General features: G+C 46.6%; 1 protein-coding gene across 9 annotated transcripts in view; it reads right to left on the bottom strand.

Moving 5' to 3' along the window:
- RGS6 (regulator of G protein signaling 6) overlaps positions 1-15,162 on the bottom strand; it is a 286,431-nt gene that overhangs the window by 43,639 nt on the left and 227,630 nt on the right. For all 9 annotated transcript variants that reach the window (XM_085299821.1, XM_085299818.1, XM_085299812.1 and 6 more), the window contains 3 exons: positions 12,823-12,933; positions 9,994-10,119; positions 387-573 (listed from right to left, as the gene is read on the bottom strand). In XM_085299821.1, the coding sequence (XP_085155947.1) occupies positions 387-573; positions 9,994-10,119; positions 12,823-12,933 (424 nt within the window). The remainder of the gene's footprint in view (positions 1-386; positions 574-9,993; positions 10,120-12,822; positions 12,934-15,162) is intronic.

Genomic DNA, 15,162 nt, shown 5'->3' with positions numbered 1-15,162 from the left:
TGATAAAACAAGTTATCAACCAGAGTTTAGATATGCTATCAGCCATGCTAAACATGACAGACTTTAGTGACAGGGAATACAGACAGCTAAACTGAACTTTACAGCGTTCTTTCATCTTTGCTTTCTCTGAGACATTGCTCCAGCTCACTGCGCCTTGCAGACTTGTAAATTTTGGAATCTTTGTTCCCAGAGGAGTATTAGCCTATTACAACTGATAGATTCAAAGAAAATAAAAGCATTTGCCCAGCTTGAGTAGATAGCCTCAAAGCCACTTCCAACTGTGCCTCTCCCTTTTCTTACAAGTGAACAGTAACAATGTGATAGGGGAATACTGTGGTAAAACACGGGGCTTTATTAGCAGTAGTTCTATAAAATCAAAAACAAACCTGTGCATCTTCATATGTGTATCTCCCTGGGTCTTTGACATTTTGGCTTGTTTTCTCATAGCTGTGGGAATCCAGGTTGATAGCACTTTGGGCCCCAGGGGCTAGAAACTCTTGCCAGATTTCCTCCACTCTTGCGGTTACATCCTGTAAAGGTTGTTTTTTGAGATCTTGGACAGCCAGCCAAAACCTAGTAGTGGGGAAAAATGAAAAGGGGAGGGAAAGAAGGAAGAGAGAGGGGGAGAGAGAGACATTCAGTTGTGACCTTGTGGAGAAGCCTGGGCAGAGCACCAAACCACAGCTGTAGAAGCTAATCCTACACTTTGCTGAATTTATGGAAGACTCTCCATTTAGTATGATTGCAGGGGAAGGTGTGATATACTTTACGCCAAACCATTACCATGTGCCTAAGATCAGAAAAGTGACTTCAAAAAGTGATACATTCTTATTCAAATCATACCACTCCCATTCAAACCCTCTCCGCAGAAGTGTGGCATTAGGTATGCAAACAGGAAACCTCCAGAGTCAATGCACCTGGAAGAGGGGGAGCGGATTCGGCTTCCTACAGCCCTGCTGGAATTTGCTTATAATTTCTGCCTGCAGGATCTGTCGCTGGGAGGTGATGCAAAATGCAGAGCAAACTTAATATTCACATCATTTTCAGGGTAAAGTTGTAGCCCCGGCACTTAGAGAAACCCTTTTTTTTTTTTTTTTTGACTTGTAAACTGACCAGTGTTCAGATGGATGCCACTGAAAGATGAATATAGAACCCTGTTATGACTATACACCAATTTTACAGGGATATTTTCTTGACTAGATCCACACCGATGGACTAGAATGAGTCCATGAACATAGAGGACATAATTCTTTTGAGGGCTAAAGACATAATCTACATCACGATCTTTGAAACGTAAGTCCATTTCTGAAAGAGTGAATCACACTGGCTTTTAACTTAGAAATAAAAGRTGTTTTCTTGGTGGTGCTGAGTTTATTTACTTTTACCTGGTGACAGCCCAGAAGGCTGGCCCTTGTGGCCTTTTGCTTTACTCAGCTCTACCTTTGGGAAAGAAGATATTCCTGAGCCTCTTCCCTGGGTATCCAGGTCCTGCGACCCAGCAGAACAGGAACGATTCTGCTCTGCAGGCACATTGCAAATAAGGCTAGAAGGGACCTCACAAGCCCTCTACAACAGCCAGCTCTTTGCCATTCGRCGGCAAAGGAGCACAGACGCCCTGACTGCTCAGAACGGGGCTCTGGGCAGGGCTGGTGGCGAAGGCCCTGCAGAGCTGGCACGAACCAACATCTGCTCCCAGACCGTGCCGCGAGGACTAGGTTTGTCTCGGTCACTAGCTGTCCCAGGCATTGGAAAGAGTTGCTCAACCTAGAAAATCCCTTTCTCTCTTGTCACTTCGTCATTATGGGAGATTGCTAACTAAACCAGCAGAACTTTACCCGAAAGCCTAATTTCCCATCCCAAATTACTGAATGGTGCCAGCCTGCTACCACTCAGGCAAATACTCCCCTATGGTGAAAGATAGCCTCTTCTAAAGGAAAAATCTCTTTGATAGAGGGGGYGATGGACAGATGGAGGAGCCAGACCCCGGTAATTAATGTTCTGCTTCAGACCTCCACTTCCTACTAGCTCTAGTCAGGATTTCCTGGCGCAATACGCAAATGTCACAAAAACGCTGGGTTATCGTAATCAAATGAGGCTGCTAATCCATTTTGCCTGGTCCTCTACCTGTAACAGAGGGAAGCTGCCGGTTTGAAAGACAGACATCCGTTTTGCACACCAGGGCAGGATAAACGGTCCTCGTGCATCTTCYGCTCCCCTTCCTGCAGCCGGTATCTCTGGGAGAGGGCACCTCTGCAGCCGTGCCCCGCACGGGCGACGGCTCCGCTTGCAGGTACGCAGCACTGCGCCTCTCGCTCCAGCCGCCGCCGCTAGACCAGCCTCATCTTGCGCACTTYCCTGTTGTTTCCACCTCCTGCTCCAGGAGGAGGACCTGCATGCCCAAGGACGCGCTGCAGGGCTCGACGCAGCGTGGTCCGTGCCGCCGCGAACCGCCTGCCCCTGGCGCTGCCCTCAGGCTGTCCCAGCCCCGGGACGAGCGGCAGCGCCCCGCCGCCAAACGTGGGGTCCCGTCCCCATTGCAAACGGCAGCACAGATGCTGCAAGGGGCAGGCGATCTGAAGAGCACCTCTTGAAAACGATGCCGCCCGGCATGCACAAAGCCTGGGGAAGGGGCGGCTGGCGGCGGGGCTGCTGTGCAGCAAAGCCAGGCTGCCTCCAGAGAGGGGATGCAACTGGGGCAAGGAGGGAAGGGATGTGCCTTCCYGAAAGCAGCAGTTTTGTCACAGGCCTTGGGGAGCAGCCACTGTCGGTGGAGGAATGGCACTGAGGACGGGAGGATGGAGCACACAGCTGGCCAGAAGACACAGGTATGGACTGTCACGGCACGGGAGAGACAGCCAAAAGGAGCAAACCAGTGGCAGCATCAACCTCCTGGCAGTTCTGGGGGTTGGTATCCTGCCCCGGCAGCACTTACTGCCCGAGACTGCTGGTAATCGATGTGAAGTGACCATCTGCCCTTCGTGGCTCTGCTCCAGCTTTTGCAGAACTGCTGTGTGCATGGGGTAACGCTGCAGCCCTGACTCCCCCCAGGTCATCTGAACACACCCCTTTATAYAGTCTTTTCTCTCCCCCCAGCATGCATTCGGTGAAACAAAGCTGGGACAGTGCTCAGACCACTACATTAGCACCTTCAGAGCCAGAAACTGGCAAGTTTAGCTTTATAAAGTGAAATAAAGTATTTGGGCTGCGGGAAGTTTATGTGCATGTGTACATAGATGCGTTTGTGTGTGAGTGGCCTTTTTCAGTCTTCCAGATATTAAGATAAGGTTGTCTGCTCTTCTGCCTCATTATATCTTATTATTTGAATAATAAGCGATGCCCTCATTTATCACATGTACACAGAGAAGAGGGTGGCACTCACAGTGATGCAATYTGATGTCAAACGTGACTTTTTTCACATCAAAATTATTTTATCATTCCATTTCAAACGTGAGCTTAATACATGAATACAAAAAGGTGGAAAGAGAAAAGATGCTAATCCTCCCAGGGTAGCTGGGACACTACAGACAAACTTACGGCTAGATAGGGAATTTTCTACTGGCTTATTTACTGGTGAGCTGGGAAAGCATGGTTGTGGGGAGAACTGGGAACATTATAAAGTGACATCTTGCCATCCATTTTAATAACCATTTGGCTCAATCTGAAAATCAACCAACCAAACCAACCTGACACTAACAAGCTCTTTTTACTGCAAGTGATTGCAAATTCATGCCAAAGGCTGGATGTCCTCTTCAAGGCAAAAGGGAGTTTTGTCTTGGTAAAAATTTCAAAGCTATTCACWGTAGCTGGTATCTGAAAATCATTAAACATCAAAAAGAGATACCCAGCCCTGCAGCTTTGATTTCAAGGCAAATTCTCTGCCAAGGGGAACCACTGGAACCATCTCAGGACGCACCGCGGTATCCAGTGCATAAGCAGGGTTCACACGGGGTTCCTGCAGTGCTTACRGGAGCGAGGCAGGTATTTCTGCTCCCGGGAAAGGGGCAGGCACAGGATGGCTGMGCGGGAATTTGTGCTTGGTTATAAAGTGTACCTGCGCTCTCTGACTCCAGTCCTGCCATTCCTGAACGGGAAGTCGAGCCTCATCCTAAGAAGAGAGCCGGCGAAGATGCTGCACTGCCTCCCGGCACGTCTGCGGGAGGCGCCGGGAGCCGCTCGCGGCTGCGGCCCTGGTGCGGGGCAGGGGCGGCGGGAAGCGTCCGTCCGCCCCCCCTCTGCGGGTGCCCTGAGGAGCACGGGACGGGCTTGGGACCAAGGCTGTCTGCGTGGAGGAGAACGCAGCACTGATCACGGGGTCTTCGTCCTTTATAAAACAGCACCCTATCCTCCCGCAGCACCCAGCTAAGCTGCTGCCGCTTGCAGGAGCCATCCCGCAACGGTGCTAGTCCCCCCCACACCCCTTCGAGGCACAGAAAGCCTCCTGGGCATCYGTGTATCTGCTCTGCCTTTCTGCAGGGTTACTGCAGAGGCTCCCAGCAGGCTGTTTGACAGCTGAAAAAGCACAAGGCATTTTTAAGTTGCTTCTGAGATACACCGTAAAACAAAACTGGATTTTTAAACCTGATCACAGGCAAAATACAGGTGGCTCCAGAGACTGAGAAGAAGCGTACAACAGGGAGTATCATATCCCCACCTTGGGGGAGGACATGATACCCCTGGCTTGGCAGCGAAATCGCCCACTGGCTCTCAGTCTGACACACGCTCCGCACTCCTCTCCTTCCTCAGGTGCTSCACCTTACTAGCCTCTTACACCTCCCATTTCCCATCTCTCACTGTTCGCAATCTCGTTCTCACTTGCTGTCACCGAGAAAGAGAGAGAGAGAGAAAAAAAAMCACATTTTAACATCGTAGTCAAGAGGGGAACTGAATGAAAGTACGAGGAACAACCCAGCGCGAGGCTCAGCCGGGGAGGAGTTCGCACCCTCGCACCGCGCGACGGCCTGCGCCCCGCTGCGCGCAGCGCGGTGAGGCCGAGCGCGGCAGAAGGCCGTCGCAGGGGACGGCCGGCTGCAGCGAGGACGCGCTGCGGGCACGGCCGAGCGCGGGCCCTCCGGCGGCGCAGCACTTCCACGGAGACCGCGGCGCTCGGTGCCGGCGGGAGCGTGCTGCACGCCGCTCACACTCGCCTCCCCGCCCCGCAACCGGCCTCCCTCCTCCCTCCTCTCCCAGAGTGTGCACCCTGCTTTTACACCCCGAGTTCCTCTTTCTGCTGCCTTTCCCTTTTCTGGGGCAGGGCACGGCTCCCTGCAGCCGGGCAGCACCCGGAGCGCTTCGGCAGAGCCGCCGAACCGGCCCCTCGGCGCGCCAGGCGCGGGAAGCGGGGGCGGCCCTGCGGGCCCCTCGTCTCAGCCCCCCCGACGGCGCACGCACAACTTCGCCGCCGCGCAAAAGCCGCGCGGGCCGCGCTCCGCCGTGGAGCTCCGCTGCCGCCTGCCGGCCGGCGCCGCGCCGCGCAGCGGCCGCGCAGGGGCCGCGCCGGGGCCGCCGAGCGCCCCCGCAGCCAATCTCGCACCGCATCAGCTGCGAAACAAGGGCAGCCSCGTGTAAACGTACAATATAACGACTGCATTTTAACGGCCTTAGACTGTAGCCGGTTAGAAGCTTTCGATGCCAACTTTTTTATTTGGAAAAGTAGGGGCTTGTGTGTGTGTGAGGGGGTGCTTAATAGGTCTGCACTGCTCAACACCTGAAAATTCTATTTGCTGATGCAAATTAGAGAAAAATTAAAGAAAAAATAATCTTGGCAGCAGGTTTCAGCCATTAGGTRCCACATGAGATACAAATGCTTTCTGCAGATAACATTCTTTCCCAGATAACTCAGTTTTCCAAATACRTTCACAAGAACTCACAAAATGATTCCATTAGTGTATTGCAAGCTTCATAGTACATTCCCGTAAAGTGTCATATGTTCTCTATTTAGGTCTACAAACAGGTGTGCAGTCTCCTTTCCCTTTGGGTAAAATTAGTGTGTCCCATATTCCCACTTAGTAGTTTCTCTTTCCAGCTGACACACTTTGAAGCTGGGAAAAATCAATCCACCAGTTAGATGAACATCTCAGCAATCTCAAGATGTCTCAAGAGATTTCCAGGTCTTAAAAAATTTATACAGCTCTCTATTGGCCTTTTTTCTTTTTTTTTAATTGAAGCTTGGCATTTTGTCTGCTATATTTTTGCTCACTTCAAAAATCAACAGAGGCAAAACAAATTGTAGATGAAAGATAGTGACAGCGAGGGGAAAGAAAAGAGAGAAAGAAAAAGAGTTAAAATAAGAATAGAGAGAACAGAACTGACTGACTGGCTTTCCTGCTCTCACATAAATAATGGACAGCGAGCAAATAACTAAGCCACAGGGCTCAGCCAAACCCAGGAGACCAGTGGACATGATCCTGCAAGTTTATTAGGACATGAAAACATGCTGGAAAGAGACCTGGGAGGTCAGCGAGTCTCGGCTGCTGCTGTCTCGGGCAGTGCCTCGCGGGCCATCCCCACCACGACCAATTTGCTCAGCTATAAAGATACAGAAATATCCCACTGCAATCAACCCGATGATTCGGGATTTGCACTGCTGGGTGTAAGAGCAGAACTGGTCCCTTGTTTTACCATTGAATTATTTACTTTTCACTTGCAATTGCACACTTCACGAAATCTCTTTGCTAGCACTACCAGGAATCGCCAGGCTTTCCAGCACTCACTTTCTTGGCTCTGCCTTGAGGACAGCAGTGTGTGTACAGGACTCCTGCCAGCGTTAATGAGGATCCCCCTGACACTCCCAAGAGAGGCTGTGTCCCTGCTGTGACAGTTCCCACATCTTTGAATAGCTACTGTGAGAAGAATCCTTACAAGATACCTGCAAATGTAATTTTTCTAACAAGATGCTAGATGCTGTGCCCTCAGAAAGTTCTTCTCAACTTCCCAGGCCTTGGGTGGGATGCATCTCACTTAACTGTAGGTATCTACAATGCAGACACTGTCATTTGAATTAGTCTCTCCAGGCTTATAGATGGTGGATGGAGACAGGCACTTTACAATGTAATTTTCCTGCTTTTARATGTTCACTTAAGGCTGAAATAAATCCTTCCCTAGCGCAGGGTGATTCACCAACTCCTTTTTAGCTTCTCTTCTCTGTAAAGGGAGTCCTGATACTGGTATTTTCAAGCTATCTACTTAGCTGAGGCAGATACCAACCTTGCTGTTAGGTGTAACATAGATTTTGCTGGCTTGTTTAAGCATCCAGCAGTTGCCTTCTTTCTACCACACACTCTTAATGTGAATTCAAGAGCTTTCTCTGTCACACCTGAACCCTGAAAGCCACCTGCTACTTCTCAGCACTGTTAATACACAGTCCATCCTGTTCTGGCTTTTCTTATGAATACTTCCACCTTTATGYCCTGTTAAGTGTTATTTACAGCCCTAAGCAGGTTTGCTAATACTGATCCAAAATCAGGTAATAATTATACCACATTARCCAATACCATGATAATGATACTGTGAGAATGACAATAATGGTACCATATTAGCTAATAATGATACCACCGTCTTCCAAAAAGGATGTGGGATTTTACCTCTCCCTACCACAGTCCCCTGGTCTGTAGCCGCCTTTTAGTACAATTTATCTCAAAATTAAATGCACATCAGCAAAAAAAAAAAAAAAAAAAAAAAAAAAAAAAAAAAGATTAAATGCACATAACAAAAAAAACCTTACTTTCTAACAATGCAACTTTCTCTATTTGTTTGAGTAGGATGAGTGTAGGGACACCCACTAGTGTAAAAACTGCTGCGTATCAATAGTGCAACCCCAGGTTTATTTCAGCAAAACCATTTGAGGMGTATTTCAATACAAATTATTAATCTTGAGCATCATCACTACAGTTTAATTGCTAATGAGCACCACTGTACCTAAGTGCAGTAAACATATACAACTTCAATAACTGCTCAGCAATACAATGTCAAGTGCACACATGTAATTTATTAWCACGCCCTTGTTTATGTTACAAGTAAATTCCAAATTTTTAAAAATAAGAAACATGAAAGCACATTGATTTTTCACTGTTTTGCTGCTGGCGTGCTTTCTGTGTTTTTTGCTGGGTAAGGAAAGACAATAGTCAGTTCCCATGTAGTTTAAAGTCATTTTCCAGGAAATTTCACTTTCAGACCTCACAGGCTAGCAGATTGCAATGAAGTGGCAATTGTCCACATACTCTATTAATGCATTTGCTTCTCTAAGTAAAAAAATAAAGAAAACGCAAATGTAAAGCCCGTACAAACAAGTTCCTAGCTGGCATAAACAGAGAACAACTTYAGACCCACTCACTACCACCGAAGGTGCAAAACTAAAGGCACAGCCAAACTACGCTGCTGCTGGATCCTTCTGTGTCTCCAGGACTAAGCAGGGGGAATGTGCAGGTGAGGACCATCACAGATGCCTGTGAAGTGCCTGTGACCTCCTGGGCTTCGGTCAAGGAGCAAGGCTAAGGATCCTACATGCSTTGGAGCCCACAAGCCACCCTTGCCGTTCAGCCCCTGCACGCCAGCACCCTAACACAGACGCAGGCCCTCGCCTTCAGCACAGATCAGGGACTGCTGCCAGCCCTGGCATCAGTCACAAATCATTGGCCCTGCTGCTATCAACCATCTTCCTACTTCTGCAGAAATTGGTGAACATAGCAGTAAATCTGGCTGTTTGTCACATGCAGGTGAGAAGCTGAACCATAACCTCAGTCAGGGACTATCAGCCTCTACCTGTCCTGGGCTGCCTCTCTGGTTGGCACGAGCCCTCTGCCGTCTTTGGATTTTGCACAACACAGCAACAAAGTTAGTATTTAAAAGGCTGCAATCCTGAACGCTAGTGCCAGCGTTAGCCCCAGCCCTCCTTCAAGCATGACCTGCAACCCTATAACCTGTAACATAAACCGGAATTTCTCATAGCTCACACCAGTGTATTTGCTTCTGTTGTTACCCATCCTATTTTAATTTTGCAGGATAACTGTTGTCCTGTACTTGCAGGACACAGCAGTAAACTAGCTCTTCTACTGCCCTCACTCTCTCCAGAGCAGGAGAGATGTTTCCCCTAAGATGAAGTTTAGAGTTAGAGTTAGAGTTAAGGTTCAAGACAACGGATGATGAAATACTGGTCTGTGGCTATATCCCAACTAATGCTGGGACAAGCAAGGAAGTCAGATCCCTGAGCTAATTCTGCAATGGGAGTATATCTTAGGGATACGTGTTAGGGTAGAAATTGGGTTTACACCAGCGCTACAGAAAAGCATGGAGGGGTTGGATCTTCTAGCAGTCATTTCATGTTGGCTACTTACTACTGCTACCCATTACTGTTACAGTTGTAGTAGCAGAACTGTGCACAGTGGATTTAGAGATTTAAACCTGAGGTAGAATCATTTCAGTGTCTATATAATGTTTCATAATGGAAGTTTTGTTTTTTTTTTTCAGAATATAAGGACATTAAGTACCCAGAATACCTGCATAAAAAGATCACTATTAAGGTGGGAAGGCCAAGCTCTCAAACAGTTAGGAGGTGCCAGAATTTAAAGAAGCTGGTGCAAATCTGATTTGCTGAGTACCACTACTACAGTAGTTTTTGGGCACGTGATCATCAAACTATGTTCCACTCCCAGGAYCCCTGCCACAAACACCCGTGTAAATCCTATATATTTACATTGTGTATAAGCATATGTTAGAGAGCTCCGTAGCTATATGCCACGTTTCACCGCACAAACACATTAGCACRCATTTGCAGGCCTTTGCATGTGACACTCGACAACACCAGCCCTGCTAAACACTGTTCCTGCCATTACTTATATTACTCTAGTAATAGGCACTTGCAGCAGTGCTATGGGCCACATCCAGCTGTTTTCAAGTTGGTGTTTTCAGCAGCTCACCAGAGACCAAGCACTGCATTTCACCTACGCATGAGAGCATGATTAGCCCTATTTATCCAGTTCAAGTCGAAAAAGGTTTTACCTGAGGTTTTCTGAGCTGAATTCTGATTCCAGGAAACGAAGGAACTGGTCTCGTCCTACTGGGTCCTTCAGCACTTCATCCATGGAGAAACCCCATCTTTTCACACGCTGCTGGCTAGGTTCTTTGCTGTTTAGAGAGAGAAGGAAAAAACAGATGGATTGCGCATTTCTGCCTGCTGTCCGAGCAGCTGCCACTGCTTCTACCTCACAGCAAAGGAAGAAAGATTATCAGAGCGGGAGATGCTGTTTTCTCCACATTTTGCAGAAATACAAGCTAGCAAATAACATACAAAAAGGTAAAAAGACTAGCATCACTGTTAATACAATCGTATTATCTGTGTGCAGCTTTTATAGCAAGATGAGAGAGACAACGTATGATATGATATTCAAAGAGTAATTTATTGCACGTTTACATACAAGAACAGCATACTGTATGTTCCTGAATGATTTTTCATTATGCATTTCTTATGTATCTTCTTGAATGCACCTTGGTAATTTCTTACATGGCAAAGCAGAGATCTGCCAGCAACATTTGTTGGGCCCCTGATGACTCCAGAGCATCTCCTTGCGTCTTACATAGCACTGTCTCGTCACTTGGAGCTGGCTTCAGATTTTCAGTTGCAGATTTGCATTAAAAAGGTAGCTTCATGAAGAAGCAGTGAGGCCAAGATTTCTAAAAATGATTACTGGCTTGCGGGCTTTTATTTTCAAYGCCTCTGTGTTTTGGATGCTTAACTCTTGCATGATTAGAAAGCACTCCTCAAGCCATGACAATCAGGCTCTCATTTTGTGTCTCAGCTGGGAAACTGAGATGCAGAGGCACCCAAAACCACTAATGACCTTGCTCCTAAATCATTTCTTAATAAAGCCCCGCTTACAAAAGCTGTTGTTTGAATTGCCGGACATGCTGCAGAGATGCCTACGGCAAGAGGCAGCGCCTGGGAATCCCGGTGAGGAGTCTTCAAGACAGTCTCTGCACAGGAGCATAAGGTGGGTGCACAGAGCGTTTGAAAGCTTCTGGTGTGATGGCGTCATACTACGAGACAACCATTAAAATACCACTCAGCTGCTCCCATTTATGTCAGTACAGCCGTTAACAGCGCGTATCTATTAAACTGCAYGTCTCATCACGTCCACAGCGATTCCTAATCCTAGAGCCTTAAGGGACAGTGGYGATCTGTGCTGAAGACAAATCAGCCAAAGGGGTAAATAAAACGCCTACTTTGATTTCCCCTTGGTGTAAAGACAAAGCAAAGCTGATGGCCATGTCCTTACTCAGTGCAGTGCAGAGCGCTCAGGCTGGCTCCTCCTGCGTCTGCCCGGGAACGGCAGCGCGGAGAGCAGCAGAGCCGAGGTACCCGTCTCGTCCCTAACGAGCCAGCCCAGACACAGGGACAGCAGTGCCACGCTCACGCAGTGCCACACACGAGCTAGGTTCAGCGAATTTCCTCTCTAATTCAGACGTCAGTAGCTGTTCTGCTGCACGGGGTGCACTGCCGTTGTGCCTCGTTCTCACATAGACTGAAAAGGCCAAAGTGCTGTCCAAAATAGAAGTTTTTTAGTGGCAGTTCCCAATTCCTGAAGTGCCATGAAGGATTAACTGCAATGGCACAGTGCTTTCCATACTCAGATAAACAGGGTTTTACCAGCTTGGTTTTCCTGAATAAGGGCTCTGCTTTCCTAACCRAGGAAACAGATTTGTAGGCAACACWAGGGGCTACCACAGCTCTTGGGGTTCATTTAAYTATTCATGCAAGCTGGAACTAGATGCAGATGCAGTGATTTCTCATATAAGAGAGAATAAAATGGAAATACAGAGCTGTTTGTTCTTCTGTCTCATAACAATACAGTTTTCTCTTTTTCATCGGCAGGAGAACCCCTTCCTTAACACCGAGATCACAGTAGGAGCCAAGCATTTTTCTAAAATTCATATAAAAGCCACGATGTCTGGTTAAATTGTATTGCTAAGGGACATAAAAATCTTTTGGGGGATTTCCAGCTACCTCAGCAGATCAGAATTAATGGATGCCTAGATACCCCATGGATGGCGGTTCATCCAGAGAAGTATTCTGCAGAGGTTGCATCCATTTCTAAACCTGTTAGGGAGGGATGGAGAAGATGAGAGAAACTGACTAGAACAGAAATCAGAAATATCCAGCTACGTGAAGAGGGGCTAAGATTAAGTAATAGATTACAGATTTCTATGAGTTCCAGAGATGCTGATGAAAAACACCTTTCATGTCCCAGGTCACATGAGTTTTAAACAGGGAAATAATTTGCCCTTTTCCTAGGACACTGTTTCATGTGGATTAGCTTTCTTGGGCTGACAGCATCTTAGACTTCACATTTTTACAAAAGTACAGATCTGATTAGCTTTGGCACACTCTTCTCAGAGATTTGCTTACGTGAACTCTCAGCTCAGATTTGATGCTGAAGAACAACAACAGCTAAATGGAAGGAGAAGCTGCTGAGCACCAGCAGTGCTGGAGGGTCAAAGGAGGTGTGCTGCAACAAATATCCCTTAGCAGCATCCGATATTTGTGAACTCTTAGACCTGACTCTGCACGTGCTTGATATCTGGTACTCTGTAAGTCAGGTAATAGGTCCTGTCCAGCCTATCAAGAGATACAGATGTGGAAGGGCTGCATAACCCACAGGAGAAGAAATAAAATTTAAGCTCCTTTTTAAACTTGTAGCTATGTGTTTGTATCTTGCAAGTTTACAGACATCCAACTTCCTATCCRAACAGGGAGGTGGGAAGAGGATACAGACAAAATAGCAGGACTACCTTAGGTTTACTTAAATTTACCAATTAAAAACCACTTCTTACCTCATTTCTATGTCCCACAAAGCCACATCATCACTTATCCAGGGATTGGAAGGCTCAGCAGAAGTTATAAAGGGGTCGTATTCCACATATTGCTCTGAGTAGGCTATTAAACTATGACAGATAAAAATAAACATAGACAAAAGAAAAAGAATCAGGACCCAAATGCTTGGTCATATATCAGAAGCTATAGCTTTCAGCTATTCTTTTTCCTTTTCTTTTTGTGCTGCTTTTTTCTTTACATACACTTGGATCAATGCCTCAATAGCCATAGAAGTCCCTTTCCCCGAGGACACTGCRTGGAAGGATTTCTCTGCAAACACCTGCCAACTCGCTACAGTATTTTCCTCAAGCTTGGCTCTGTTGAGATGCCTGCAAAAAGCTTGATGAGGCAGCAACTGGACTGACATGGTATGATTCTCCCAGAGAGCAATGGGATGACCATGAACCTTCTGTTTCCCCCTTCATTCCTTCCATGCTGCTGTAGCCTCTTGTCCTTTGCATCATTTAACTTCACGCCTTTTGAGTAACTCATCTAAGGAGGGTCATGCACTGYAGCTAAGCATATGCTTAAATCTTCACAGGATCACAACTCGGAGCGTCAGATCTTCAGACTATGGATCATGATTTTGTTATGGCGGTACACTGCCTGGCGCAATGTCAGTAGCCTGATAGACTTTAACAGTGATTTATAATAATTAGCTTAAAATACAATAAACGATATGCATATTGGAAAAACACGTCGCGTTTATGCCAGTTTGTTTCACGACTTGTCAGACAACAGCAGCCCCTAGTCCTTACTAGGAGGAGTTTCAGAGCACTCCCTGGGGAAATAATTGCTCGAAGAAACAATTCAGGAATTCCTGAGCTGGGGCAGAGGGGGGAAATTTTTACAAAAGGGAGACAGCATATATGAAAAGAAACCAAAATAAATTTGTCTTAGTCTATACGTTAAACACTCTATGGTACATTTTGCATTTTTTGCCTGACTCTTTCATCTAATTAAATAAGTTAATTGAGTCTCCTCATACTGAACAAATGATTTACTTTCACTGTGCCTGTCCACGCTAAACTTTATCTCGGTCTTCCATCCCTCARCAAGGCAAGAGAATTAAAAGATCCTGTGAAATAAAGGGTCACAAAAGGCAGAAAGTTTCCCTGACCTGCTCTACAGTAATTATTCTTTTTGTTTGTCCAAGCTCTTATCATGAAGCATTAAAATCATACACTTTTGTAACCACAGCAGGTTCCCACTGCCCCTCAGGGCACTCAGGGCTGTCTCATCTCATTTCATTAATTACATTTCATGACTGCTGTGGGTCAAGGGTTGGAGGAGGGAGCAGCGTCCAATTTCAGAGAGCACTAGCAATCCCTGAGACATCAATGAGAGGGTTGATCAAAACAAAGCCAACAAAAAAGAATCAATCAGAAGTTATCTGCTGTGAAACATCAATTGCTCCTAATAAAATAATAATAAGGCATCAGAGCTGCCACAAGGACTAGCAGAAACAAAAAAAACTTCCCCTAAATTAAACGAAACAAAGGAGGATTTGCTAAATGCATCTTGCTGATTCAGCATAATTACAGCAGCTGAATCATTGCTTGATTGTAAACAAAAGTTATAAGACAGGGTGAACCCTATGGGAAAGCATTTCTGTCCAAATGCAAACCCGGACTTCTGGCCTCTCAGGYGATGCAATGTAACTGTGGTAGGAGAGGCAGTGGTAATGGTTCTCTGAAGGRTGCAGAGCTCGAATTGAGTCTCTACCTGTCTTGTATTCAGGAGGCCTGCTGAGCCTTCACAATAACTTTGGAAAACTGAAAGGATAATACAGATTCATTACAGACTTTCATCTAGCAAGCTGAGATTGCTGCTGGTTGGAAGACACTCAGATTTTCCTCAGCCTTTTCTACATACCACATTATGACGGGCTTTCGTTAATCATAGAATCATAGAATCAGTAAGGTCGGAAGGGACCTCTGGAGATCATCTAGTCCAACATCCTCGCTCAGCAGGGTCACCTACAGCACGGTAGACAGGGTTGCATCCAGGCGGGCCTTGAATATCTCCAGAGAARGAGACTCCACAACCTCTCTGGGCAATGCTGAATGACGCAGTCAGGGAAAGCGGGATGTAGAATTTATTGATAGTTTTGCTCAGTAGTTCTTAAATTTCTGTGCCAAATCCTAAAGCCATGAGCGCACAGGTCCCAAACAGGAAGAAAAGATGGGGAAGAAAAAATGGGAAAACAGTTTCCAAGGTGCATGCAGCAGCTGAAGGATGCCTGCTTCTCAACGGGCGCAGAACGGTGCAGAAATTGATGCAAAAAAAAAAAAAAAAAA

The sequence above is a fragment of the Rhea americana genome, unplaced genomic scaffold, assembly GCF_003343005.1.
Source record: "Rhea americana isolate MKP2758 unplaced genomic scaffold, rheAme1 scaffold_155, whole genome shotgun sequence".
NCBI lineage: Eukaryota > Metazoa > Chordata > Aves > Rheiformes > Rheidae > Rhea > Rhea americana.
Note: the sequence above shows the minus strand (reverse complement) of the source record. Positions and strands in the feature narration are given on the sequence as shown.